This window comes from Puntigrus tetrazona, chromosome 13 (genome assembly GCF_018831695.1).
Source record: "Puntigrus tetrazona isolate hp1 chromosome 13, ASM1883169v1, whole genome shotgun sequence".
Lineage (NCBI taxonomy): Eukaryota > Metazoa > Chordata > Actinopteri > Cypriniformes > Cyprinidae > Puntigrus > Puntigrus tetrazona.
The window spans coordinates 14,671,655-14,699,568 of NC_056711.1; the positions used below are offsets into that span (position 1 = coordinate 14,671,655).

The window sequence follows — 27,914 nt, forward strand, 5'->3', positions numbered from 1 at the left end:
AGGGTGTGCGGTCCATGTACACCACGCATTAAAGTTGATTCAGCAGGCGCAGGATGCGGTTCTCAGGGAGGCCAGGAAAGGCAATTTACTGTAACTGACTTATGCAATGACAGACTAAAATGTCATCTAACTAACCAACACAAGGGACCGGTTTCTGATTCGAACACTACTAGAGACATTTTAAAGCTGATATATATGTTAAGCTGTCATTTTGACAATAGTTCAGCATTACAGTATTAGGCTGATTATACATGGGGCAACTTTGGGCAATGTTGCAGTCAAATGGGAACCATGGTGAGATAGAAAGTCTTAACGGGAACATGCCCAAGAAACTGTGCTCCAAAAAAGTTGCCCAGTAAAATTTCTCAAAAAGTTGCCCTGTGCATTATCAGCCTTTTTTTTTTAATTTATCCCAAAAATCCTTTTGAAAACAAGCAATTAAAACCAATTCAGTAAATGAAAATATTATTCACTACATCAATAATTAACGCAACAATTTCTAAATGTAATAAATAATATTGAATAATTTTTTTACCACATCAATCTGCATTTTTTATTTTATTATTAAGTTTTTTTATCGAAGATTTAAAAAAACAAACAAACAAAATTTTTTTTTACTATCTATATATCCTTTTTGTATCTTATCCATCAACAGAACAAAATTTTTTGAGATTACTGTCATATCTGAGCAATGTTTAAAAAGCAAACTAAACAGTAAAAATGTCAAAATTTGGAAAATGTTTTTATTTATTCAATACATCAATAATAACATTCCCCAGACTCCAGTTTAACAATCCCTGTTTTACAGCGGACATATAAAATTAGATTATTTTTCTTCGCTCCCTATATGTGGTCTGGTCTGGTTGTCATTGCAGATGTAGAGCTTCAGATAATGATCCATTATGATCAGTGTGATAAAGTGTTTGGGCCTAACATTGTGTCTAGCTGCTTGTTACAGATGCTGGTTAGGCAGAGGCTTGACTGCAAACCATCCATCCTGAAAATAATGACAGTGAGAGACAGAACATCGTCCCAAATGTCTTGTGAAAAAGTAATGAGTCTTTGATGACCCTTTTGACCTTTTGGCTCTACATTTATGTGAAATTGTTGTTGTTAAACCAGTGGCTCAGCCTCTTCTTTTTCTTAAAATAATAAAAAATAAATAAATGAAACAACAACACAATGTTCTATCTTGCTTAAATGTGAGTGATGATGAATGCACCATATCTACATAACACAATACTGTAACAAAATTTGCCATTTTCACTTCAGAAACTTGTCTATAATCAGATTTTCGGGCCGGACAGTAAATCTGTTTAGTCGAACCAGAGGAATCTGTCACACTTGTGAACCAGGATTAATCTCGCCTCTTGCCCTAGAGAATATTACTCTTCCGCTCCTCGCATCAAGCACCAACACTGACAATAATCGTTGTGCCAAGCGGCAAAGTCTAATTTGACTCAGACTAAAGGAAGAGAGGCTCCTCTGTCAAATCCCTAGGCTTGTTATAATAATTCTCATCGAAAAACTTTGTCAGCAAGTAAACAGCCCTCAAACTCCACCCAAAAGGGCCGTCAAAACCGAACAGAGTTTGAGGCTCAGAAAGCGGCCAAGCAAATCGAGCGATTCCCAGCGCTCCACGCAGATCGGACTGCAGTCAGAGGGAAGGAGCCTTTCAAACGGCCTCCCGATTCCTCTAACTCAGCAGAAAATAGTGCACACTCTCAGGGCTGCTGTTTAAGGGGGAGTTTTACGAGGCTGATGAACCGTGAGATAAGCACAGATACTGTCTTGATGGATAGACGAAGGGAAAGAAAAGCAAACGACTGGCTGAAAGAGGTGACCGTGCTTTTTTCTTGGGCATTACAGACAACTTTGACGCAGCAAACACTAGATACTGTGCGATCAGCGGTGACAAAGGCTATCTGATTTACAACGTTCCTATTCATGCACTGTAAAAATATTGTTCATGATCTTGACACTTTGGCTTGCTTAGGATGGGTTCAAACTAATTTTTGTCATCAATTTGGTGGCAGTGACTTATCAGAATAACATGTGAACTGAGCTGAATGATGACACATTTGTAGAGGTGTTTTCTAGATTGATCAAATTTGTTCATCACTGTTAAATTCTGCAACATCGGCCCTTATACTGACCTGAATTATTTCATAATAAACTGAATCAACCAACCTGGTCTCATAAAAATGTGTACCTCATAATGCACATTTCGACGGAGAGAAAAAAGAGAAATGTCCAATGAGTGGCGCTAAAATACAGATTCAATATGTGGACCCTGACACATTTTTTTATCTATGTCGATATAGGTACGTTTTCTTAAGGTTAATGTTAGCATCACACATATCCAGCTTCGTATCTATTGTCTTTCCAGAGCTGCTTTACAGCTGCATTGATCTTGAACAAAAGTTGATTACTGATACTATTGTCTTCTGTAGAGCTGCTGTAGCTGAATCAAATTTGTTCATAATTGACAAATCACTCAATTTTGACACTTGCTATCCTGAACAGAATCAACACTGACTTTTCTCGGAGCTGAGAAATGACACCACTGTTTTCTGTAAAACTGCTTATTGCTAAATTGAACTCGTTTCATAACTGAACATGTAGTTATTGAACCAAACCGAATCAACACTGACCTGACTGGAGTTAAAAAAAAAACAACACAATTAACTTGTTATTTGGAAAGCTGCTTTGAAACAATATCTACTGTAAAGAGCGCTATATAAATAAAGGTGGCTTGATATGAATTAATCCAATGTCTTCAATGAAATTTACAAGCAATTTCTAAATGTAAATTGTTTCTAAACCAATTTTTCGATACTCTTGCATGTTATGTGGTCATTGAAAAAAACCCCAACAACTTTATTTGTAAGCTCAAAGGAATTATTTAATACAGTGTCTGCTTGATTATGTGATATTTCCCATGAGAGAACTACAAATGAGTCAGCCCTGAATATAGCAACCCCCTTGCTTTGCATAGTGCCCAGAGGGACAAATAACATTTCAGTGGATTACTTAATTATCTGCAAATTAGCACTTTGAGAACAAATGGCAGAGGTGCCGAGAAAAGGGCGTAAGAGCGCGGAAGTGCTGAGTGAGTTATTGAGAGAGGTCGCCGGTTGCCTTCCTGCTTTTTATAGGACTGTAGACTCATCACGGACAGTTCGTTTCATCAATAAATGCCTGAGTAAACAAAGCAGTCGCTGCAAAAAGCCTGATCAAGAAACCGGTAAATGGACAAAGTGACAGACAGCTGTATACGCTCTCTGAAATGCAGCGTGCACCAAATGCACAGCGCGGAGCTCTTTTCTCCTTTAGGGACTCGTGTGTCAAGATTATGCCCCAAAATAAGTCTGAAAGCAAGCAGAGCAGTTTTATACGGAGGAAACCATCTTGTATATATACTAATGCCCTGACACCAAACCCTGTCTGTATTATTACTCTTGAGGTGTAAGGCACATGTGCATCCGTAGCTCCCAAAGGAGGGCACGATCTGACCAAGCTGTGAAAAATGCTGAGAGGCAAATAAAGTCATTTCATCTTGATGACAACTTGTCATTAGGAACATTGCTGACATCACATTTTTTTGACTATTCACATTTCACTTGTATATGTGTGGGTATTGTATTTTGCTCCCCATATTTTTGACTGCAATGTGGGACTGCGTGTACAGCATATGCATAAACTGGTAACAATACTTTGTTCAGTTTGTTAACATTAGTTTATGCAATGGTAGTTATTTTATTTGTTAATATGCATTAATTTAAGTTAATGATAACTTATGCTATCATTTATTGTTAATTCGTATTTGTTCGTAATGTCAAAATGTTCTTTAAATGTGCATTAAATTAATCAAAAGTGACAGCAAACACATCCGGAATGTCCTGAAATCATTTTCGAATAAATGCTAATTGCTATTATTGTTGTACATTCAAAGAATTGCCAACGAAGATTTTTGAAGGATCAAAATACTGGAATAACAGCTGCTGAAATATCTGAAGTTCTATAATAAAGCATATGAAAAAAGTTAAATTATGTCACAACGATTAAATTAATGCAGCCTTTCTGAGCAAAATGACATTTTGATCAGTATAATAAGAATTTTGATGAGTATAATTACAGAGTTTCCAATAACCTGAGACAATAATGATTTAGCTAGATACCTTTGCAACGTGAAAACAATACAAAAAAGCTCCTTACCCTCCCAGCACCTAATAACAAGGAAACACTGCCGCTGATTTAACGCACTCACTTCACTCTCAAGTTGTAAAAATCCCACCAGGGAGATATCACAGAGAAGCAAAAATCACATAAAAATTCCTTTCTGCCCTTCCACAAATTAATGTACAGTAGAAAGAGACATTAATTGTAAACCTCGCAGGAGTCTCAGAGATGGTGTGTCTTTAATTTAATGGTCACTAAACACTGTTTTACTCAAAAATCATTATTTCAGGTCATTGTAAATTCATATTGATTCAGAAAGGAAAAAAAATGCTGCTGAATAAGCAGTTGAGTAGTTTTTTTGTGATTATTCAGACTATTTCCAGCAGTTTGAACCAGCGGGTGTTATCCTATATACCTGTTTTCCAAGAAAATATTATATCAATCTTTCTACACGCATTGGATATCATCTCTGAGGCCAGTTGTTCTCTTATTTGTCACTGAAGAGATTCAGTGTGACCCGATCTCTCCCTTTCCATTATGAAGTCACAGACACCCGATCATCTTCCTCACCCCTTCACCCTCAGGATGTTTGCTACTGTTTTGCTGTGACATGTTTGCTGATGCCAGCTAGTCAACGAACAGAGTAATTGAAGAAGACTAAATTATAGTGACAAGAAGGTCAGTTTATCTAGAGCTGACGGTGAAGCTAAACTATGACCTTTATAATATATAAAGTTTTTTTTCTTCATCTTAGAATTTTAGGAAGATACTGTCTTCTACCTTAGTCATGCTTTTTTAATGCATTAATTAACCACTATTACTGCTATGCCATCCGTTTCATTTCTCTTAATGATTCAACACGAAGCCTGTTGTTGCCTTGTTGATCTGTCTTACCAACTTGGAACAACCATTTGACACATATATGGCTGACATGGTCAAAAGTAAAAAAGCAAAGCGAAAAAATACTGCTTTGAAACTAAAAGCTCTGCTGTGCATGCCTGGGAAAATAAATAAATAAACAGCAGAAATGAGAAAAAAAGGAGAACGCTTCTTTCAACTGCTGTCAAATGTATTTAGGAACCAGCATTCACAATGAAGAGGAAGAACTAAGAGCAAGAACTTAAAAGCTTTCCGACAGAACTGGCCCTCTTGTTGTTCATGGAAAAACATTTTCATTAATTATTCCAAATTCAATAACATGTAATGTCAATATAGCTTTAAATTCTCACTTTCAATAAAATAAATAAATTCAAAGATGTCTTTAGATATGTGTTTGCTTGTATAATATGCATATCTCTAAACATACGACCAGATTCAAGTGCAACTTTCTATTAGAAAGTGTAAAACAGACCCTAAAAAGAACTTATGATACACATTCATTTTCTACATGTATTACATGTAATTTTTTATCTGCAATTAATGAGGCCAAACTGGAGATAAAACCCTAATGTGTGATTCTAGCAAAAAAAAATATACTTTTCACACAGGCCCATTTTATGCTACATAATTGCACTCACGGTAAAACTTTTGTGCCTTTAAAGTTTTTTAAAAGTCATTTTGTAGTATATTCGTAAGAAATGGCAAATATTTTTCCACAATGAGTAGTAGTAAACAAATGTGAAAATACTGACAGCTTTATCTGAAAAGGTCTTTTTTCTACTCACGCAAGAACTCGACTGATCTGCTCACAAGCACATCAATCAATGTCTGGCACGGTACAAAAATAGAAACCCGAGAGAAGAATAAATGATTTTTAATTAATTTGAAGCCAGGCATCTCAGCGCCAGAGCATCTGAATGTTACATCGATAGAGACAGATGAACTTGTAGCTCAGCAAATTAGCTCTTTACCTGAGCATTGGCTTATTGATACAGGGCAAAACATGGTGAGTCAGCAGAAGCTGGTGCAAAATACAATAAAAAGGCAATTAGCACTATAGAGGAGCGCATTACAGTGAATACTTCACTGCTGGAAGTGCATAAAAATTCAGTTTTCACAGACAAGGTGGTGATTTTGATAAAAGGAAAGTCCGTTGTCAGTTCAGAGTTGACTAAATTGTTAAAGTGTGAAATATTCTGCCGTGTCAGTTCAGTACAGTACGTTGAGTGTCAGTCAATATCATTTGAGTTCACTGTGTAAAAGACTTTCCACTTACCAGAATTTAATATCATTCATGTCTTATCCTGGCATGAGGCAGAGGAGGTAAAATGAATCTGGAGAACACAGGTGACAGGGTCACCATCTCATTTGTAGTAGGACTAAAGAATTGAGGAGATTCTGAGTGAGGGATTTCTGACATTACAACTTGCTTATATGGACCTTACTTTATTCACATATTTAAAGTGATCCCTGGTCCAACAACAGGGCAAGGATTCCATTTTCCTTCGTAAAAATGTGTAGTCAAAAGGTGTGGAGGTGCTTTTGGAGGAGAGCCACTATGTATCATTACAACATGAACCCGAATGCTTTGTTTTAAAGCTCCACACCATACTTGACTGCTTTAAATGAATGTATACGGTTAATTTTAGTAGGGAGGTCTTACCTTGTTCACACAGGCGTCCTGTGAAGTGCAGGGGACAGTCACAGAAGAAAGACGAGGCTCCGCTGGGTAGAAAAATGGGCCGGCAAGATCCACCGTTGAGACAGAGCCCCTGTGGACACACAGGTGAAGGCTGAGTGGGTGGGATAGGCCTATCCGGAGTGGTTTCTACTGTGATGAACTGAGGCGGTTCTGTAGAGTCTGCTGGTGGGTCACGATGCCAGAGAGGCCTACAGTGAGTCAACACGTGAGAAAATGAAAAGGCGAGGATTAAACGCTGAAATACACTACCACAGGGCATATTTACTAATCAGTAATCACTTATAATTATTTCAGAGCACAAAAACATGCGTTTAATTCGCTAAGCACGAGCAATCCAGTTTAACCAGGCACATTATTCACAATTACGCACTTATTCATGAAACTCAGTGATATCTGAGCCTAATCACATCCATTTACTGTAAAAAGGCAAGGGGTAAATGAAATGTCATCTAAAAGAGATGTTTATGGGCTGTGTGGCATTCGTAATTTAATTAACAATGCCTTTTAAACTCCAAATCAATTTCTGAATTTAAGGCAGCAAAGAGGATACACATATGCAGTTCAAATTTGAATGCAAGAACAGGATTAAAACGAATGTTACATTTAAAGAAATTCATGTAACGGTAATTTGTACTATTGAAATTAAGTGTTAAATAAAGCTTGTCAAAATAAAGCTTGTTGATGGATAGAGGCAAAAGAATAATCCGACACACAAGCAATGGTCAGGGAAGACAGAAAACAAGGAAATAGTCCAAGGGTCAAAATCACAAGTAATTTAAGTCTTTGTGTTTACAATTGTGACAACGAGCACTTGTCAGGATCAACTAAACATTGGATTTTCAAAAGCATGTGAAATATTTAAAATATTTATAAATATGTTAAAAAAAGAAACCAAAAAAAAAATGAACACTTAGGTGCAGACATTTGCGTTTCCTCCACACTCTAGCATTCAGAAATGACCAACAAGATCAGGAATTCCAGATTGACAGAAGTTTGTGGACATTTACCTGATTTGCATAATTCTTTTAGTGAATCGGGCGCTAGAACAATGCAGAATGTGCATGCAAATAAGCAGCACTATCAGTGGGTGACATTCATTCTTAGTGGCTTCCCCCCTAGTGTTTTAATCAGAGGGGCAAAGGATATACAGAGCAACCTCGTCTGCAATCCTTAATCTTATAATTACGTTCAACACAGACAACCCCCATTTGTAAAATTAAAATCATACTCGCATGCACATTAAAAATCTATATTAATTGTGCTGTTTAACACAAATGGATGAGCATCAGTATGGACATAATGACCTAAATCCTGAAAATCAATTCAGACATGTGCTGTTATTTTAAGGGAAAGAACAGTTCCAATATTCTGCTAAACATGTTTTGTGTCAGATGGATGAAAGAATGAATGGCTCCGGGTTCAGAACAACACGTGTGAGTAAATCATCACAATTTGGTCCTGAAAAATATGGCCGCTCATCTTGCCCTCTTATGATTTATGACTGAACAAGCAACATCATGCACCTTATGTTAAACTACTTTAATTATATCTAACCAAATAAAGCATGGTAGAGTAAGAAACTTTTAAAAAACATAGTTAGGCCTACATATCAATCACTTCTCCAATTAGTAACCATGAAATCAGCTCACAAAGCAACTATGATTTATCATTAAAATGGCCCTGATTAATGTTTCCGTTTAATTCTTATGAGACTATGCCATGTAAGATGCCGCAAACACAGATGTCATTTATTTGCAAAACCCATTTCGCCAGTCCAATGCAATACCAGATAAAAGAACAGAATAAATAATAAAGAATGAGAATGTAGAGAGAGAGTGGAAATCTATGTCATTTAAATATTAACGAATTTCAGGTTCTGTTCAAGACTCAGTCCTGCTGCTAGAAACTGGTCTTTTTTACAGAAATAGCCGAAAAGCCAAAATTAGTGCTTGCATTTTCTTTGGAACAATAATACACAATGTGTGAAGCCAAACACTTAAACATCCCTAGAATCTCACTCTTGATGAGCAATCTGCACACAGCATGAATGTACAGCACCTGTGCACTCAAGTGACGTGCTAAATTATAGATTTTGTGCTTGAGAGACAGCTAACAAGAGTGGCAAATAGCACATCCAAGAGACGCGAGGCAAGAAGCAAAACTACTACTTTTTATGGAAGAAACATTTCGAAATGAAAAATCTAGCTTTTTGTTTTCAATATTTCTCTGGCTAATAATAAAGCTTTTTGAATGAATGAATATTGAATATTTCTCCATTAAAAAATTGCTAAATTTATCTTGATTCAACAAAGATCATTCAAATATATAAGCTACCAATTAAGAAATGTATACATTTTAAAAAAAAAAAAATCTAATCAAATTGCAAATATCAGTGTTGTGCATATGGTTTTTTAAGTGCTATTTTTTTGCAAAAATACAGTAAAAAACAGTTATATTGTTATTACTAAAATTCCAAACAACAATTTTCTGTTTTAATATATTTTAAGATGATTTTTTTGTGACACACAATCATTTAGAAATTATTCTATTCAGAGAAGAATTAATTTTTTAACAAACCGATTCACTAATATGAATCGTTGTCTAAATGAATTTAGACTTCTAAACACTGCCCAAAAATTGTATTGATACCTGATGGAAAATCAGGTTCAATTACCTGCAGCTGTCAACATTGTTCCTGGCAATAGCCTGGTCCACACGGAATCCTCTGAGCTTATTAATTTCGATTATTTCAATGCAACCGGTGTAGTTGTGGAAAGGTTCAGCTTCCTGAGGGAACACAGAACAACAACAAAGTCTCGAGCAGTTTCTTCAGAGGAAAACAGAAAAAACATCTCGGGCCTAAGGGTGAAAATGAAAAATGGCTACAAAGCAGCTATTCTGGGAGAAGAAAGTGCCGCACAACAAAGAGGTTGCATTTTAAGGCACAGTTCATCCAAAAATAAAAATTCTGTCATTATTTACTTGCTCCCGTGTCTCTCAAGAAACCTGTACTATTTCGTCTTGGAACATAAAAGTACATATGTTAAAGAATTGTTATAGAAATCTTTCCATACAGCAATTCACAGTGACCAAAGGATCTCAAGGACAAAACACACATCAACAAAAGTAGCTCTCATGACTTGTGCACTACTTTCTACTTGAGTCTTGCCAAAATGCAACAGCTTTGTGTGATGAAAATGCTTACGTTTCAGTTATTCACAGATTCAGTTTTCACTTTTAAGCAGGCCTTGGTTATTATAAGCTGTTGTTGTATGGCAAGAGGGGCATAATAACTATTTAAATATGTCACCTTTTGTGTTACATAAAACATTTAATAGCATACAAGTCTGGATTGACACGAGGGAGTAAATATTGAAATAACTATCCATTTTATACACATAAAGGAACATGTACGTATTAATGAGACTTTGACCTTTATAAACATACATTTGTAAATGCAACAAATGCTATTGGAGTCAATCAAGTAGGAGAGTAGGAGAAACTGCATTGTTGACTAATATATATATATATATATATATATATATATATATATATATATATATATATATATATATATATATATATATATATACACACACACACACACACACACACACTTATATTTCATTAGCAGTTTTGCAGAATCTTTGTTGTCTAGACGAATACATCTCAACTTCTCCTTTTTCTTCACCTAACAGTATCTCAAGTGCCCGTGACCTGCTTCTGGCCGCCTGAAGGAAAACGAAAAGTGTGCCTGCTAGTTTCTAAGAGCTTTATCACTGTCAATATGTAGACCTTGACAGTTCTTTGAAGCCCTATGAACCAGTTTTTAGTAACCTGAAAATTACTGCAAATTTCATGTCCATTTTAATCCAATTTAAGTTGGACGTGTCTCTGCGGTAAGTAGTCGGGTCATTGGATAAAATGACAAAGGCAAACCATCAATCATTCTTTATGTCCACATTATAATCAGAATTCCCATTTGGCCTGATTATAACTTAAAATTTAGCATTATAATGACTTATTTGGACTGGAGATAGTTCAAACACCCAAGATGCCAATTAAAGCAACTTTACAATTTGATTACACGTTACATTTTAAACCATTGTGAAACGAATTTTTTTCCTAAGCGTAAGACTTTTCGAAAACATTAATCCCCGCCCCCCCAATTTTATTTATTGTATTTTATTTATAGGAGTCTCCTATGCTCATCAAAGTGACATTTATAAAAAGAAAGACTGTAAAAACTGTAATATTGTGAAAACCTACTGACCCCAAACATCTGAATGGTAGTTTTCGTGGTTATCTAAACCTTTTATCTTGCCCTTTTACTCAGGATGTGACCCATTTAAAATAACATATTATTAACTTACTTTATGAGGTAGAAACCGAAGAGGAAGTCCTCCTATGAAGAGACGGTCAGTTCTCTGTAAACTCACGGCTGATGTGTAATTGCTCGGAATACTTCTGACAGTCCCAAGACCTGTAACAGTGACTTCGGCTTCACAAGGAGAAAGATATTGTCTGTGCAAAACAAAAGCGCAATAACAAACAGCGTGAAATGCATGTGGACAAAAAATCTCTGTCTTGTTATAAATCAACATTTCAGGTCCTGTGTATCTCTTCACCTAATGGCTGTAAATGCACTCAATTAATGATCTTTAGTATTAATGCCACAGACGTCTTTTTAAGGCAATTCAGTTTATGTTAATAAGACACATTTGCTATGCCTAAAGGAGAACACAATTACTTTAAAAGCTAAGCACTGCTAATGCAGCTTTATCTGTTATTATTTTCCGCTTTTTTAATATTCAGACCGAAAACAGGTTATGCTGAATGACTCCTAATGACTGTGTTGTTTCCATGGATACGTGAGATACAGGAAGGCATTGAGAAAGAAAAAGGGTCCACAGTGAATTCATTAGCCAGTACAGAATTTAAAATATCATGGTTATCGTTGGTTTTGACTAGAACAGTCTCAGTGTGATTTAAGGCCACGCCATTTGTACAAATGGTTTAAGCTTGTTTTAAATATCAGAATATCATAACAAAACTAATCCGATGCAGCTTAAAAAGAACTGTAAACTGTTTTATTGCCGGTTAAAAGCTATTTAAAATGGTTACTGTTTTGACACCGTAAATCATGACAGAAAAAAACCTGGTAAACAAAACAAATGATTTGCTATGCTCAAGGGCGTCTTTCACCTGCGGCTAATTATTTCCCCTCTTCCTTTTAAAGACATCTTATGTGTCTCGGACGGACTGTTCCGGAGATGTACCCAAGCCTTGGGAGATTTCCAAAGCTTATTCTGCCCTTCCAAACAACAGGGGAGGAAAGATAATTACCTCAGTGTGGATTCTGGGATAACTATGTGCAGCTGGAGGATTGGCCTACAGATGCTCAGCTCATAATGACAGAACCCCCCCAACCCCCAGCCTTGATATCCGTCTCTCTCTCTTCTGAGGTTCAGAGAAGCCAATCTTGACTGATTTGTTAAGCCTGTAATTCGCAGGCTGTGGAGTTCTACTCTTGCTTTGCTCTGCACCTCGGGAGGAAAGACCACCAGGCCCTGGACGTCCTCCCTCTGGAGCAACCGAAGAGACTGTTAATTTAGAAGAGCTCCGCCAGAGCAACCTGGCATCTCGCCAGAGAGCCACTGGTCCCATTGAGTCTCTGAGCAGACACAGAGAGAATGCTCCTTTTACTTAGAAATGCTTTAAAAGCGACAATAAAGCACAGCACGGTCCTTTAAACTGTTTCACGGTTTCACTCGGTCATGTGAGACATGAATAAGGCAGCGAAACTTGAAGGGGTTGCATTGTACAGTACCTTTTTTGAAATAATATCATTTTGTATTTTTCTCTGTGGTCCACTTATATCGTTTTGTGCGCCAAAAGTGGTGTTACTGAATTTTACATGACCATTTTCCACCCTCTCTGTGAACCTCGGAACTAAACCGGCTGCTTTTTTGTGCTCATGCGCCTTTAAGAATATGAAATGCCGCAGTTGGGCATGATACTGAATTTTTCGCAGCTGAATTTGAATTGTTGGCCTCAACACACAGGATGTTTAATTAAAATATGAATCGGAATTGGAAAGAGGAATTACCACTCAAAGAAATTCACACAACAAAGAAATCTAATTAGCGTAACAAGTTTTGTAAACAAAATTTGAGTAAAACTAATGACTAATTAAGTATATTTATTTCCTGAAAATAATTGTCTTCTCAACTTCAACACATTCAAAACAACAGCCAACAATTTTGATTTGTCACTCTTGTTCTATAAAAAAGTGAGTATGGTGGGTCAGCCCATAATCATTATGCATGTTAACATGAATTTAGTGGGGGGAAAAATAACTTTTAATCTTTTCTGTGCAAAGTTTTATCCAATTTTCAATGTCAATGCAATGCCTAAAAAACTAACGGAACAATTTACGGCTTAAATAATAAAAATTTTCATTTTAGTTTTAAATCAAAAGACAAGCTGCAAACAATTTTGTGGTTATCAGCTTTTATCAATCAACAAATATCGATAGAGCTTAATTTGTAAATACTAACAGTACCTTTGGCAGTGCACATTGAGTCTGGCTAGTCAATAAGACTGAAGTGAGAACAGTTAAGTGAATTTTGAAAAGATCAAGGAATTTCTGATTTAAATATTAAGACCCCTTTTAAGAGATGATCTCTCAGTCCTTATCCCCCCCGCCCCCAATCTGTCTTGTTTTGACAACTCTCTTTCACACTAAGTCTTTTGCTAGTTGGCACAAAAGTAATGACTGATTTGTGCAGCTGGTGTATCTTGGAAGCTTTTCAAAATCTCTATGAAAAACAGACATAAACAGCCTGATACACTCAAGATAGGGAGCTAGCTAAAGTGTTGGGATGTGAAGAGGCTGCGCTGTCTCTCAAAGACTCTGATCAAATCTTTCAATGACTGTGTGACCGTGCATTTTACTTTCTGCTGAATCCGATGAAAAGCAACAAACCTAATGGACCTGCGTGAATTGTGCTTCTGAACATCAAAGACCTTTCAGCAATCATTCAGCTCTCAGTCGAAACATCCAGGCCTGACAAATCTGGGGTTATACTGCACCCATTTACAGACTTGAACAAATACAAGTATAAGACTTGGTCAGAAATACTTCCCATCATGTAAATGAATAATATAATGTGCATAGGACTGGCTGCCGCATGTCAGTCGTCCTTTTTAGGAAACGTTTTCTTGTGAAATAAATTAATCATGACTATAAACACAGCCTTTTTATACTGTTTACTTTCTTTGGTCTATTTCAATTCATGGATAAGCTACAAAAGGCTACCTTTACTGACTGATTTCGCCACCTGTTTCTTCTCAATTAACCTTTTCCATGTCCCTTATACAACTGGTAGACATTAATTCATTTTAACCTGTATGACCTCAAACAATTCGGATACTGGAGGAGAAATTCTCTTACCTCAAAAGCACCACATGCTCATTTCCATCAGCAACCTGCTGTGCTGTATTGATCCGCTGAACTCCCTCCTTTTGGTTGCACAAAAAGTCATACTGAAGAGTGTGGGAAAAACATGTATCAGTATTTTCCATCTAATTATTTCTCATGCATATTCTTTGACTTGTAGAGGTAATGACACAGACTTGAAAAAAGCAAAAACAAGCGTTTATGCATTTGCATTATTACCCAAAGCGTTCCATTGGAAATGTAGAGTTTTATGAAGAAGGTGGCTTTTTTGGCACTGGTCGAATACAGCAGGGTTCCGTACTTGGATTCAGTCAGGAATCTCACCGTGACATTGAACGCGGCATCGACTTCAATGCCCTCAAACTCCAAAAAGGCCTTCCCAGAATATCTCCCAAAACTAATATCTGCAGGAGGGAAAAGTAGGGAGTTAAACATAGCGCATTCGCAGCTTCGCTCAACTTAAATAGCATAAAGGCAACACTTGTGTGGATGTTATCTGGAAACAAAATTTACATAGATATCGAAGGTTTCATTTCATTATGAGGGTTGGTAAACAAAAACAACCTGTTTTTCATAATACAGTAGAATTAAATATATATTTAATACGGTAATATTTCATCCTGGGTACAAGAAAGTGAAGCCTTACGCTGCAGTGAAACTTAATGAGAATGAACATCACAGGACCTTTGTTATCATGTCATTCCAAGTAAAAAGTGGGCAACACAATCTTATTAATATTCAGCACTGTATTGTGAAGTGAGCAGCTGTATGAGAACATGAGTTAGTTATTTGAATAAATCCCAAATAAAAATAATGAGTAAAATCTGGAAAAACAGGGAATGTGAATTAAGTCTGACATGGAAAAGAAACTTTTATGACAATTATTTATAATAATTATAGAATATTTGAACTTGTTACTGTGCAAAGTTACGTATTTCATTCCGCCACTATCCCTTTTTAATCAGCTTCAGCGGATTTAACTGAAACTGAAGAAAGCACACGAGTAACACATTATGAACACTAGAAGCCACCAAAGAATTGATACTCTCCACATTAAAATTACCCACAGTGAGCCGATATTTCTCAATTAAGGCTATATTGTTCTACCAACTGAATATTACAAGGTTACAAAGGATCACAGTGTTCTTAAAACTATGAATATGTTAATGTTGATTATGATAATGTTTAGCTCTGAGCAGAAAGAATAAATGGTGCATATTACTTAACACAGATTTAAAGCTAACATAAAACTAATACCACTTATAACGTTTCGCAGTATGCAATAACGCAGAGCATAATTTTTTACATTACTGTATTTAATATGGTTTCTCAAAACGGTGTTTCCCCTTTCCCATTTTCAATCTGATTTCTTTTTTTTCAAACTATTTTTAACGTATATAGGTACACACCAATCGATACAGATTTAAATAGGTCATACTGCAGTACATTCATCCGGTTTAAAAGAAATGTCAAAAATAGCTAATATTGCATATTTGTCAAAGCTGTATCTTATGCAATCCGTGCAAACCGATTCTGGAATGTGCAAAAAAACCCAAAAACAAACAAAAAACAAAACATAATTATTAAAGAAAGGATGAACACACAAATACACATACAACTTTTTCCGCTTTGGATTTAAATTCCAATTCGTTCTGAAACTTTTGTAAACAGAAATTAAGTATACGTTATTTGCATGATGTTACACGGATGAAAAGAATTTTTCGAATCTACTAAACTTCAAAAAAATCTTAGAAAAAAGTTTTTCATGTCTGATAAAAGAGTTTTTTTTGGATGGGGTGGGTGTTGGTGCTGTAAACTGTGCTTTCATTTGACTCTCAGAAAAATCTGAAAGCCTGTAAAACAGTTGGCTGTAAGATCCCTGTCTTTCATTTTAAAGGTCTTTTATGATAATTGCGCCTGGTACAGTACCTCCTTTCTCTCGCAGGAGCGTGATCAAAGCTAAGAGTGACCCATTACCTGCCATGACTTAGTACATTTAAAAAGCAGTTTTTAGATCAGCTTTAATTGGGTGGGACTGAAGAATAACTCCAGAGGAAGTCTATTCCAATTAGTGGCAGGAACGGGCCGCTCGTCTCATGTTTTCTGCAGTCAGTGGATTCTGTGAAGTCACTGATGTTCACCTCAAAATGTCCTTACCACTGTAGTGCATCTATCATGTTTAGACATGGCAGGAAATCTCTCATCTCATAATGAAATCTAAATGCATTATGTGTTTAACATTTCAAAGGATGCAAGCTAAAAAGCACAGGAACATGCCAGTTACCATTGATCATACTTTGTATCCCAAGAGCTGATAATGCAAAAAAAAAAAAAACTTTTTTTCCCTCTCTCCAGCAAGTGCATGGTAAATGAGAACAGCTTGCTTGGAGAAGCTTTAAGAAGATCTCTCTACTGCATAAACCTCTTTCTGTCAGCTCGAGGAACCTCAGCCCCGTACCATGAGGGGTTTTTAGCACAAATGAACAGTAACCCACAAGATACTTGCGGTAGCACATGGTTCGCCAAGAAAGGCACATAAATTCCCCTTGCAAAGAGAGTGAGAGTGAGTGACTGTCTGAGAAAAATTATACCAGCTTATTACATGCCTCATTTTAAGCCATGATATCCTGCTCTCTGTCATCCGTATCAGTCGGCAATTATGGGACATTTTCAGAGACTTCCACCCTCTTTGAGATCATTTAGGGTACTGATGCGGACAAACTTAAAAGACCGGCTCTGACTTGAGCAATTTGGCCTAAGCATTAGCGTTGGTCTGGAGTTAATGCCCTTCAATCTCAAACAGTTTCTACGAAAGGTCTCGCCTCGGGGTATTTTGCAATGAATCGCTCAATAATGTGGACCTGCCTGCGGTATTTCTCCCTCCCTGTGATTGACCCAAGCCAGGCTACAAGACAGAGCACACGGTTTGCGATTGCTGTCACAATTAATGGACCTACAGCAGATGAAGCCTTTATCAATATTTGCTTGCCTTTAAATCTTTTTAATGCAGAAATCTTTTGATCTGCCGCTGAAGGTCTCTGGGGCACCTTGGCGATTAAGTAGCTTGTAGAAAAATCCCCATGCGTCTGCTAAGTCCTGTACTCCATAATAAGACAAATATCTCAGAGTGAGGCCTGCGACAGAAAGAATGGAGACTTATCGGAAAACGAGAGGCTGTGATCTCCGATTAATGAGGATGAATGCAAGGCGACTACCTTCTCCCTCACCTGGTGTTCCAGGCAGGTTTACCAGCGTTGATGATGGAAAATTACCCCTCTGAGACTGAGCCATTCATTAATTTGAGATGCTTGTTTGGACTGATATAAGGCTTTCACGCAGTCCGTGATTGCTGCCGAGAGCCAAACACTCACCTCATTAGCAGTTAACTCCAGATCCCTCTTTGTAATCTGCATTTTAGCCACTAACTTCTTCACGTGCTCGGCGCAGTCTGCTCTCGCTTGTTCTTTAACATTCGAATCACTCAAAACGGGTCAGTAGGGACAGGTGATTGCGAGCTCAATCTGCGGTTATTATCGACGCAGGGAGCTATGAAAGACATACTACAGGAAATCTCCAACGTGAAATCTTATTGGATGAAATAAGTCCGCAAACACTTTGAGGGTGTAGTTATTGCTCATGTTTGCGAAATGCTGACTCTGCTGGATCGCCGCCAATTGTGCTGATGAACGCTATTATGGGATGTATAAATATAGATCTCTGTAAAGGGAAGAACAAGAGAGAGCCTGTGAAAAAGATCAGCGTTTTCCTTACGGCCATTCAAAAATACTGCTGTTTAATGAATGAATAGTAAGCTCATGCATTAAAACTTTAGAAGCAGGGAAAGCTCTCATAAGCAAGACTAACCCATGCACCATTTTAGAACTTAATTGGTAGTTTCTTTTACACTTAAGTAACTTTAATTTGTATTCAACTATCATCAGACTTTTGTTACTGTACATAACCTTACTACACTTTTCGCTGCAGTTTCAAAGTGAAATGTCCAGAGAGTGGCACTAAAACACACATTTAAAACGTGACTCTGGCACACTTTTATTAATAGGTTGGTACAGTTATGTATTGCAGTGTTATTGTTATAATACTGGTCGAGGTACATTTTGTGACCATTAGGAATTCAAATATCTAGTGAGTGTCGCTAAAGACGCCTGAAATGCATCTTTTCCTTGTATGGGAAAGTTTGGCAGGCAAAGTTCTTATATAGTTTGTTTTGTGTACTTTGTAATTTTCTTTTAACTTCTTTACGCTAATTTGAGCTGTTTTGCTAAACTGTAGCTTCACAGGGTTCGAACCGGAGCTTTGCACTGCCGAAGTTCGACAGGGTTTCACGTGACCTACTGAATAAACCTTTTTAAATAGTGCAGGATGTTAAAATTGTATTGTACTAATCTAAACATAACATTCTGCAACTAATTGTCTGAAAATTAGCCTTTATTAAATAAAAAATGTACCTTTAAATCATACTTTTGTGTAAAAAGGAATAAAAGTTGTGAGTTTTACTGCCTCTAGTGTTCATTTCAACTGAAAACAACAGTAATCTGTATGTATAAATATGTTTTTTCAGTTTTGCAGAAATGTATGAAGAGGCAAGTATTTCCAAAGATCCTAGGTTGTGCGATTTGCTTTCAATCTATGCTTTCCTGATTGTTACCTGACAGACTATAAAACGTGAAAAATGATGTACTTATGTACTTACTAGACTTAGAGGACCTAAACATAACCAGGGGTAGAAAACCATCTAGCAACCACTCACAAACACCACACTACCTGGATAAAAAAGAAACAAAACCTGTCACCGGGGCAGTAACCTTTCACAAGGTACTTTTGAAATGGTATAATTTAGCTACTAATTTGCACACTTTAGGTATGAATGCTCATACCTAGAGTGTACAAACTAGTACATAAGCGCTATATATATATTTTTTACTTTCACATAAGTGACAGTTTTGTAGAGGAAAAAAAAAACAATGATAAAATGTGTAAATTTCTAACTATTCTAAATAGTTCTATAAATTAAAAGATAGTGTTACAAGCTTTATTCTAAATTGGTTTCTATAAATTAAAAGTTCCAAACTGCTACAAAATAAAAACTGCTATAAAAATAAAACTTAATATCATGAGATAAATCAAGATTACAGTCAGAATTTCTCTGTCATACACATACCTAACAATTATAAACATTTTATAAGCTCTGTAATTCACACAAAAACACACGACAAAAACACGCGTGCTAAAAGTGTCCTGAAGAAATTTAGACAGACATTACATAAAACTGAGATTTATAGGCTTCATAATTCATGTTAATGAGATACAGATTGAGCAGATTGAAATCATGATGAATAATTCAATGCTAGTTATGCAAATAAATTAATGATCATTTTCCTTTATTGTCATCTGATTTATCCCCCGTCTTCTGTGTTCCATGTTACTCATCGCCCCATACATATACATGTGCAGGAACTCACAGAACCTCGCCAGTCTGCCTGACATCAACATGCTATGACAGATCACATGAAGCAGGCACATTTGAAGTTCATTTGATATACTGTAGGAACTTGAAATTATTCCTCTCAAATGTCACATTTGCAGTGAGAAATAAAAATGTGTCAACTTATGAAACACACACACACAAATACTATATATATATATATATATATATATATATATATATATATATATATATGTGTGTGTGTGTGTGTATGTGTGTGTGTGTGTATATATATATATATATATATATATATATATATATATATATATATATATATATATATATATATATATATATATATGAGAGAGAGAGAGAGAGAGAGAGAGAGAGAGAGAGAGAACTTAACTGATTTTAACATAATCAGCCTTTGAAGTAATTTATTTCTCTTCAAAATATTATGATGGACACACAAATGAACTCCAAATTGTGTCACAGTTTCTTTGCTTTACCAAAGTGTTGCATCAACTGTTTGTCCAATCGTTGCATGTGAAGTTTCATGTCCAAATCAGCATGACCTGCCTGCCACTGACTGATTTGAAGATATCAAAGAGGTACTCCTTTGTCTTTTGTTTCTAAAATATATTCCATATTGAGTACGCTGGGAAACGCAGAGGAGGAGGAGAGGACGGCAGAAAGAGAGAGCAGAGGTATCATGCAAGTTCCTGGCTAATCTATTTATAGCTGCACCTAGGGCAAAAGATGTTTTTAGAGAGCGACCTAGATAGACATATTGATGAGACTTTGTTGGTCTATTTGAAAGTTACTGTATATGTTCTTTGTTAAATAATAATTTAAGATCGTAAAGACGGACAATTTTTTAAGTTATTATATTCTGAGACCAATGTGGGGGAATAAAATGCACATAACTGAAAAAATTGCACCAGACTTTCAAGACTTTGTCTGCTCATTAGTGATAGTGTAGTATCCTGCTCTCATTTTTACTATGACCAATATTGGAGAAGACCTCAACGTTCATAGTAAAAAAAAAAAAAAAAAAAAAAAAAAAAAAGATGAATACCATTGTGCATCATTTAGAACTGAATTATGAAAGCCTTTTAAAATCTAATTCAATTTCTGTGTTTAAATATAACTTGAAACAGGAAAATCATGGAATTGCAATTGGAATTGAATTAAAATTTAAGTAAAATGTTGTCAAGCTATACTGTAAATATTTGACATAAATATAGGCAGACAATTCTTCAAATCTGAATTTTACTTAATGGATTAAATTGACAAGTGCAGACAATAAACATAACAAAACAACTAAACCAAATGAAAAAAAAGGTTAAATATGCTTTTTTTAATCTAGCATTGAACTGCATTGTATCAAGTCTAATTCACTTTTCTGTCAAAACGTGTGATCCCATTGTAGTCCGACTTGTAGTGACAGATCTATCCCGCCATTTTTGAGTTAAGACTACAGCAGCTTCCTTGAGTTTTATCTTCCTTAAAAAATGGCCCCAATTCCTCCCTGTCTGGACAATCGCAGAGCGATTACTCAGCCATAGTGTACCTCTCGGGCACTTGAAGAAAATTCCCATGGATGCCCAAGCAAACCTTCAAAGCTGTCTGTAGCATTTGCCTTCTGCATTGTAAATTCATTGATTTCTGTGAAGTGCATGTTTGGAAAATTAACTGCACTGGTCCCCAAGGGCACTGACTTACACACGCTTTGTCTTTCTCAGTAGTGGCTGAAGAAATTAGTGCTGATGGTATCTTAGAGCAAACATCCACGCCGTCATATCCAGACACATTTCTGCGCACTCAAGAGATCCAAATGCATTTTCTCTGTTTACTACATTTTTCATTCTGCGGAGAGGTTTAATTCCATTGTTTTGTGCCCCCCAGGACCGCATAACGTCTAGCTTAAATGTCAAAATCACTCTCAACATATGCCAGAAACACATTTACCTTTATTTTGGCCCTGTAACTGGCCTATTGATTTTTTGTGGTTCGCTTTGTATAGCGGCAATCTTAAGATACTTTTCTAGCAGCGCTGCGTTCAAAAGATCAACTGTACAACACAAACTTGCTGTAACTGAGAGAATGACATCTCATTCTCGCTCTTTAACGCTGTGAAATGTTGTATTTAGAAAAAAAAAAATACTCGGAGAACGGCTACGGGCCAGCGGTTCATTTCAAATCAATTCAGAAAGAAAGTCATGCTTTAGGGAAATTTACGGGCATTCATGGGTTTTCTTCTTCTAAAATAACTTGCTTAGACTTTACTTCACCAAATTACCTTGAATGATTTGACAAATTTTGCCTCCAGAATCCATTTATTAGCCCATTGTCAGGAAATTGGTCTAGGATGGTTCAATTTCCTAAGTGATGGGGAAATTTAGTCTTCATGTTCCACACTGACATTTTGGCTCTCTACAATTCATTCATTGCTACCAATGGCTGTTTTGTGTCATACTCAATAAACAACATAAACCATAGCGCACAGTTCCTAATTAGCTGTATTTTTTTTTCCAGCGAAAACTAATTGAGTTTGTTCAAACTATTGCTTCTTCAGAGAACATTAGTGGAACAAATGTGAAAAAAGCTCTTATTATCAGACATACCACAGATGGTGAGTGTTTATCTTACTAACCTTTAGGGGCTCCCAGCTCATTTTGGTACAGAGCAAAGCAAAATGTAGGTTATTTGGGAAATGTTTTCGGGAATACACATTTCAAGGACTTTTTGTCTGCCATTATTCTGCCTGTGGTAATGTATCTGTATGTTATTGTAGTCACTGATACCATAAGGGAGAGCAAAGGCAATTGAAAATTCACAAATAAGAGTGATGACAATAACTCAGCACAAGCTCAGTAGGACTCTGTTTCTATAACTGAGAAAATGCAGCGTGAGCATCCCATTTTGTGAGAAAATTATGCAGAATTCTCATGTTTTTGGTGAACTAACATACAATATACATTTCTACATAGAAAATACACTATATTTTACTGAATGATTGATTAAAAGTTCATAGATAACAATTACAATGCATCTTTTAAGCAGCATCAATAATCTCTGAAGATAATAAAGCTGATCAATCTAAACAAACCACACAAGCTTGCTAATTGTTTTCAGTTGTTCATTTACCCAGTCCTTTTTCAATAATATTAAAACCCAGTACTGTGGAAGTCATAACTCGATGTTAAAAAACATTTTGCTTCCATGCAAAGAGGAATGCTCTTCATAAGGAACCGACTGGGACTCAAACACATTTCAGACTCAAAAACAAAAAATATTTATGTAACACTTAGGATTTTATGCTGCTGCTGCTGCTGCTGCAAAAAACGTTCAAAGGTATCACAAAACTAAAAATATTGCATATACAATACCAACCTGTCGGCAGCTCAGTGTTTAGCGAGTTCTCCACAGGTGCTGAAGTGGGTTGTAACTTTAGGTCGGGGCTGATGGTTCTCCACAACACGACTGAGATGGGAGGAACAGAAGACGTGTCTGTCTTTACAGGGACACAGCTGACATTGTTGATGCTGTCCTTACAGGAAAACCCACCAGGGCATGATTGGATCAAGCAGTCATTGTAATTATATTCACAGTTTTCCCCCTGAAACACAAAATAAAGACTTTTCTCACAACACAATTCGTTTCTCTAAGTGTTTTTGAAATGCCTGCTGGGATATGGTTTGATGCCACATTCAACCATATTGTCAGTGCGGTAATAAGGCAGTCAGGGTTTCTGAAATAATTGAGCTAGCATGTGGCATTATGGTGAGGAAGTACAACGTTTGATGCAATATGCTGAAATAAGTGCAGTGTGCACAACTAAAGGTAGTTGTGTACACTGCACTTATTTCAGCATACTGTGGGCATTAGAATTCAAGCATGGTGCAAAACATTGGGCTGCACAGGAGTATAAATTAAAGTAAGCCCAGCACGACCAACTATACTTTCATACCTTCAACTGTCCGTCATCTATGCATATTTTTCTGATGCGAAATGTATGATTTGAGATTTTATGGAAATGTATCTGTAGTACATACTGCAAAACATTCCACTTTTTACTTACAAAAACTCCTGGGTTGATTTTGCTGCATGTTATGGGTCATTGTCCATTTGTACTAAGAAGCACTGTTCAATCAATTTTGCTCCATTTGGCTGAATCTGGGCAGAGATCTCCCTATATACTTCAGAATTCTTCTTTTGTCTTCAGCTTCTGTTTTCTGTCTTCTGTCACATTATCAATAAACACCTGTAACCCAGTGCCACTGGAAGCCAATATATTTTTTCTTCTCATCATTCTGGTACAGGTTAATCTTAATTTCTGCCATCCGAACAATGCTTTCTCTTTTTTGGCGAAGACTAATCTGGCCTTGTTTGCACCTGGAGGTGAACCTTCTGTATTTGCTCTTTTTTGTTGTTGAGCTCACTAGTGCATTGTTTTTTTCCCAGAATGCACCAAATTATGGCCACTCCTAATATTTTTATTTTTGTTTACTGCCTTATGGATTTACTTTGTTTCTGAAGCCTAACAATCGTTTCACTTGCATGAAAAGATCCTTTGCACAGCAACACTTCCAAATGCAAATGGCATACTTAGAATCAGACCCTTTTGCGTTATTGATGTAGAAATAATAAGAGCTAGGAGGTGAAAACTTTTTACATTTGAAGATCAAGGTAAATTGTACTTAATTTGTCTTCCAGAAACACGCTGTTGTTCTTCTGTTGCTTCTGAAGGGCAGTACTATATGGAAAAAATTACTAAATAAGAAAACTTTGAACATATTCATCCTGTTCAAAGGTTTTCACCCCCCAGGTTCTTAATGCATCTTGCTTCCTTCTGGAGCATCAGTGAATGTTTGAACTTTTTTAATAGTTGTGTCTGAGCCCCTAAACTGTCCTCAGTTAAAACAATGGATCTCAAAATCATACAGTCACTGTTGGAAAGGATTCAAATATGCAAAAGATCCTGGAAGATTTTTCTCAATAACAGTGCTCAGTTTAACTGTTCAGAACAAACAAGGGACTCATAAACAACTGTCCCAAAAAAAAAAAAAAAAATCTAGATTAGCACACACAGCATAAACAACCAAGGGTTCCCAAACTTTTGAGGGAGGTTAATTTAATAATTTGTGCTAAATGTTTGTCTTGTGGACTACATGTAAACACAGGATAGTACTTAATAAAAGACAAATGAAATTTGCTTTTGGTATAATCTCTCTTATGTTGTTAGGATTATTTTTACATTTTCACTGATTCTGTAAGGTGTGCCCAAACATTTGTATACCACTGTATATGGACCCAACTGTATAAATAAATATATAAATAAATATATATATATATATATATATATATATATATATATATATATATATATATATATATATATATATATATATATTCATAATATAATAACATTATATATAATAGTGTAATATTATACCTGCACTTCCATTTTAAGATTAGAGCAGTTAGATTAGATTTTATATAATATTGTATTGCTCATTGTTTTGTTTAGTTGTATTTCGACATGCAACACTGCAGAAACAAAAATACAAAAATAGGTAAATAGAATGCACATTCAGCCACTGATAAGTGACATCTGTGCTTCCACACACTTGAAAAGCACCACTGGCACGTTGAATACTAAAGAACTCTGCATCCTACCATCCTGGGGACGTCAAGGATATTTAAAGGCCATCGCAATATTGGAATGGAAACAAACGGATGGCGAATACTTGACAGGAGAAAGACAAACAGGATTGCGTCTCTCTGAAAATCACCTCAGGGGAAGATGAAGAGCTCAGGGAGGAGGAGGAAGGGGGGAGAGGGGGACTCAGTGCGACTTACCACAAATCCGGGCCGACAGAAGCAGGTGTAGCCATGGCCAGGCTCATTCTGGATGCACATTCCCTGGTTGCATGGTTGCAGCAAGCACTCATTAATGTCATCTTCACAGTGAAGGCCTGTCCAACCTGCCAGGAACAAAAACCCAGAGTGCCACAGTGAGCCCACCCCGCAACCAACAACCCCCTCCACCTCCCCCTACCAGTCTCATACGTTTTCTGCACCAATCTCCATTCCTGTTTCGTTTTCACATTCTGAAATGCCTACACACACGCACACATACGGGCTGAATACATTTTAATACTCTATGAGGCTTGTGTCTGTTTCAGTAGCCTGCAAAAGCAAATTACTCCCCCGAGGAACCTAAGTGATTTTTGCATGGGGGAATCAAGATGCATGAAGCAGAGAGCTTTCATAAACCTTTATCTCTCTTGTGTTCTTGAGACATAAGACTATGAGGAAGGTTAAAAAAAAAAAAACACTGACAGAAGATACTGGCGAAAAAGTTAAAATGTATTTATCTGGAAAAACAAACACTAGATGAAAAATGTTCATCATGATAATAAAGCAATTTTAATTAAACCATAGTGGTAAAAAAACCATAAAAAAACCCCCCCATAAACCATTAAGTCTCTAATACTCACCAAAATGTGACAGAAAAATAAAATAAATGTATTAATCAAAAAAGTAATATTGTAGAAGTAAATTATTACAATGTACAAACACTTTTTTTAGTTGTTTGTTCTTTTAAAATTATTGGCAACCTAGAAAATGTTATTATTTTAATATATTTTAAAATGTAATTTATTCCTGTGATGGCAAAGCTGAATTTTCAGTATCGTTACTCCAGTCACATAATCCTTCAAATGTCATTCTTATATGTTGTTTTGGTGTTCAAAAACAGTGCTTCTTTTTATCAACATTGAAAACAGTTGTGCTGTTTAATATTTTGGTGAACACCGTGATAAATACGTTCAGGATTTGATCATCAGAAGTACTGCGATCAGCACTTTGTGATTGATTTAATGTGCTCTTGATAAATAAAAAGGTTTTAATTTCTTAAAATTAAAGTTTCGCCCGATAATCCAATCGTAACCAAAATAACATGATCGCACATGTAAAATGCTATTCAGAATGTGCATGCAAAGTATTTCACAAAAACTAAAGCTCATGTTGTTTTTAAATAAAAACTTTTAATATTTACTCAAAATAACCGTTTTCAAACCGATTTCCCAAACGCTTTCCATCTGCCACTGCTCATAAGGTCAAAAAGACAGTTCTGCTCCCAACCAAACACGAGTCAGTGTTGGGTTGGTTGGGATACATAAACAGATTGCAAAAAGTGTTTGCATATTAAGCTAGGAAAAAAACATGGACAAAATACACATCATCAAGATGTCAATAACTATGCCATTAACCCCGTCTATAAAGCACAAGCCAAATGCAGTCCATATAGTATATAGCAAATAAGAGGTTAACCGCTTTCTTTACACCTTCATATACTGCACTGCATCATATTATGTATTTTCTATAACATAAAAGCCTCACCTGGTCGACAGTGACATTGGTAGCCATTGACGAGGTCCTGGCAGATGGCCCCGTGAAAGCACGGCTCAGAGCAACATTCATTCATCTCTACCTCACAGAAATCTCCCACAAAACCTGGCAGGCAGCTGAATAAAAACATTCCTCTTTTAAACATGGCACAGAGAATCAGATGTTTTTATTCTCTAAAAAACATCTCTTTAAAAGGTTGAACAGAATGCTACGGCTTTCTGAGCCGCGGCCTTGAGCCCATCAAAAAAGCGAATATTCAAAAAGGAATAATATAATTAATGACAGACATATGGTCAGCTAAGCTTGTGAAAGCGCTGCCGCACAGATGGCGAGCAAACTGAGAAACGTCTCATTAACAGAGTTTGTTGGCATATAGCGAAATTTCGTAATATCTCCTGGATTTTTTTAAGAATGGTTCAATTATCAGCAAGTTCTTGAAGATGACACACACAGGTGACTGTATGTGCATTCAGTCATGGTGATTACACTACAAAGACAGATGATTGGGAATAAATATTTTGGTGTTCCACAACGCTTTGAGCGGATCACATGTAAAAGGACACATTGTAAACGATAGAAAGGACAACCGTGTGTCACGGTGTGGTTCGGGGAGAAGGAGGACTCGATGAAGACCGGACGATGAACACTGAACAAACAGGAACTTATATTGGGGAGACATAATGACATAATTGGACACACACCTGAACATGATGACATAATTAGCTGATTCACAGAAGATGGTCACAGAACACGTGAGACATGAGAACAACAACAAAAGAGTCCAGATACGTGACACTGTGACAAATTATGTTTGTGTGTTTTTAAAT

General features: G+C 36.4%; 1 protein-coding gene across 1 annotated transcript in view; it reads right to left on the bottom strand.

Annotated features, from left to right (window-relative positions):
* The window catches only part of eys (eyes shut homolog), a 156,511-nt gene that overhangs the window by 41,061 nt on the left and 87,536 nt on the right, over positions 1–27,914 (bottom strand). Inside the window, exons 27-34 of the mRNA XM_043256030.1 lie at positions 27,079–27,203; positions 25,534–25,658; positions 23,065–23,290; positions 14,445–14,629; positions 14,220–14,311; positions 11,137–11,287; positions 9,438–9,550; positions 6,725–6,951 (exon numbers count right to left, since the gene is read on the bottom strand). Coding sequence (XP_043111965.1) covers positions 6,725–6,951; positions 9,438–9,550; positions 11,137–11,287; positions 14,220–14,311; positions 14,445–14,629; positions 23,065–23,290; positions 25,534–25,658; positions 27,079–27,203 — 1,244 coding nt within the window. The remainder of the gene's footprint in view (positions 1–6,724; positions 6,952–9,437; positions 9,551–11,136; positions 11,288–14,219; positions 14,312–14,444; positions 14,630–23,064; positions 23,291–25,533; positions 25,659–27,078; positions 27,204–27,914) is intronic.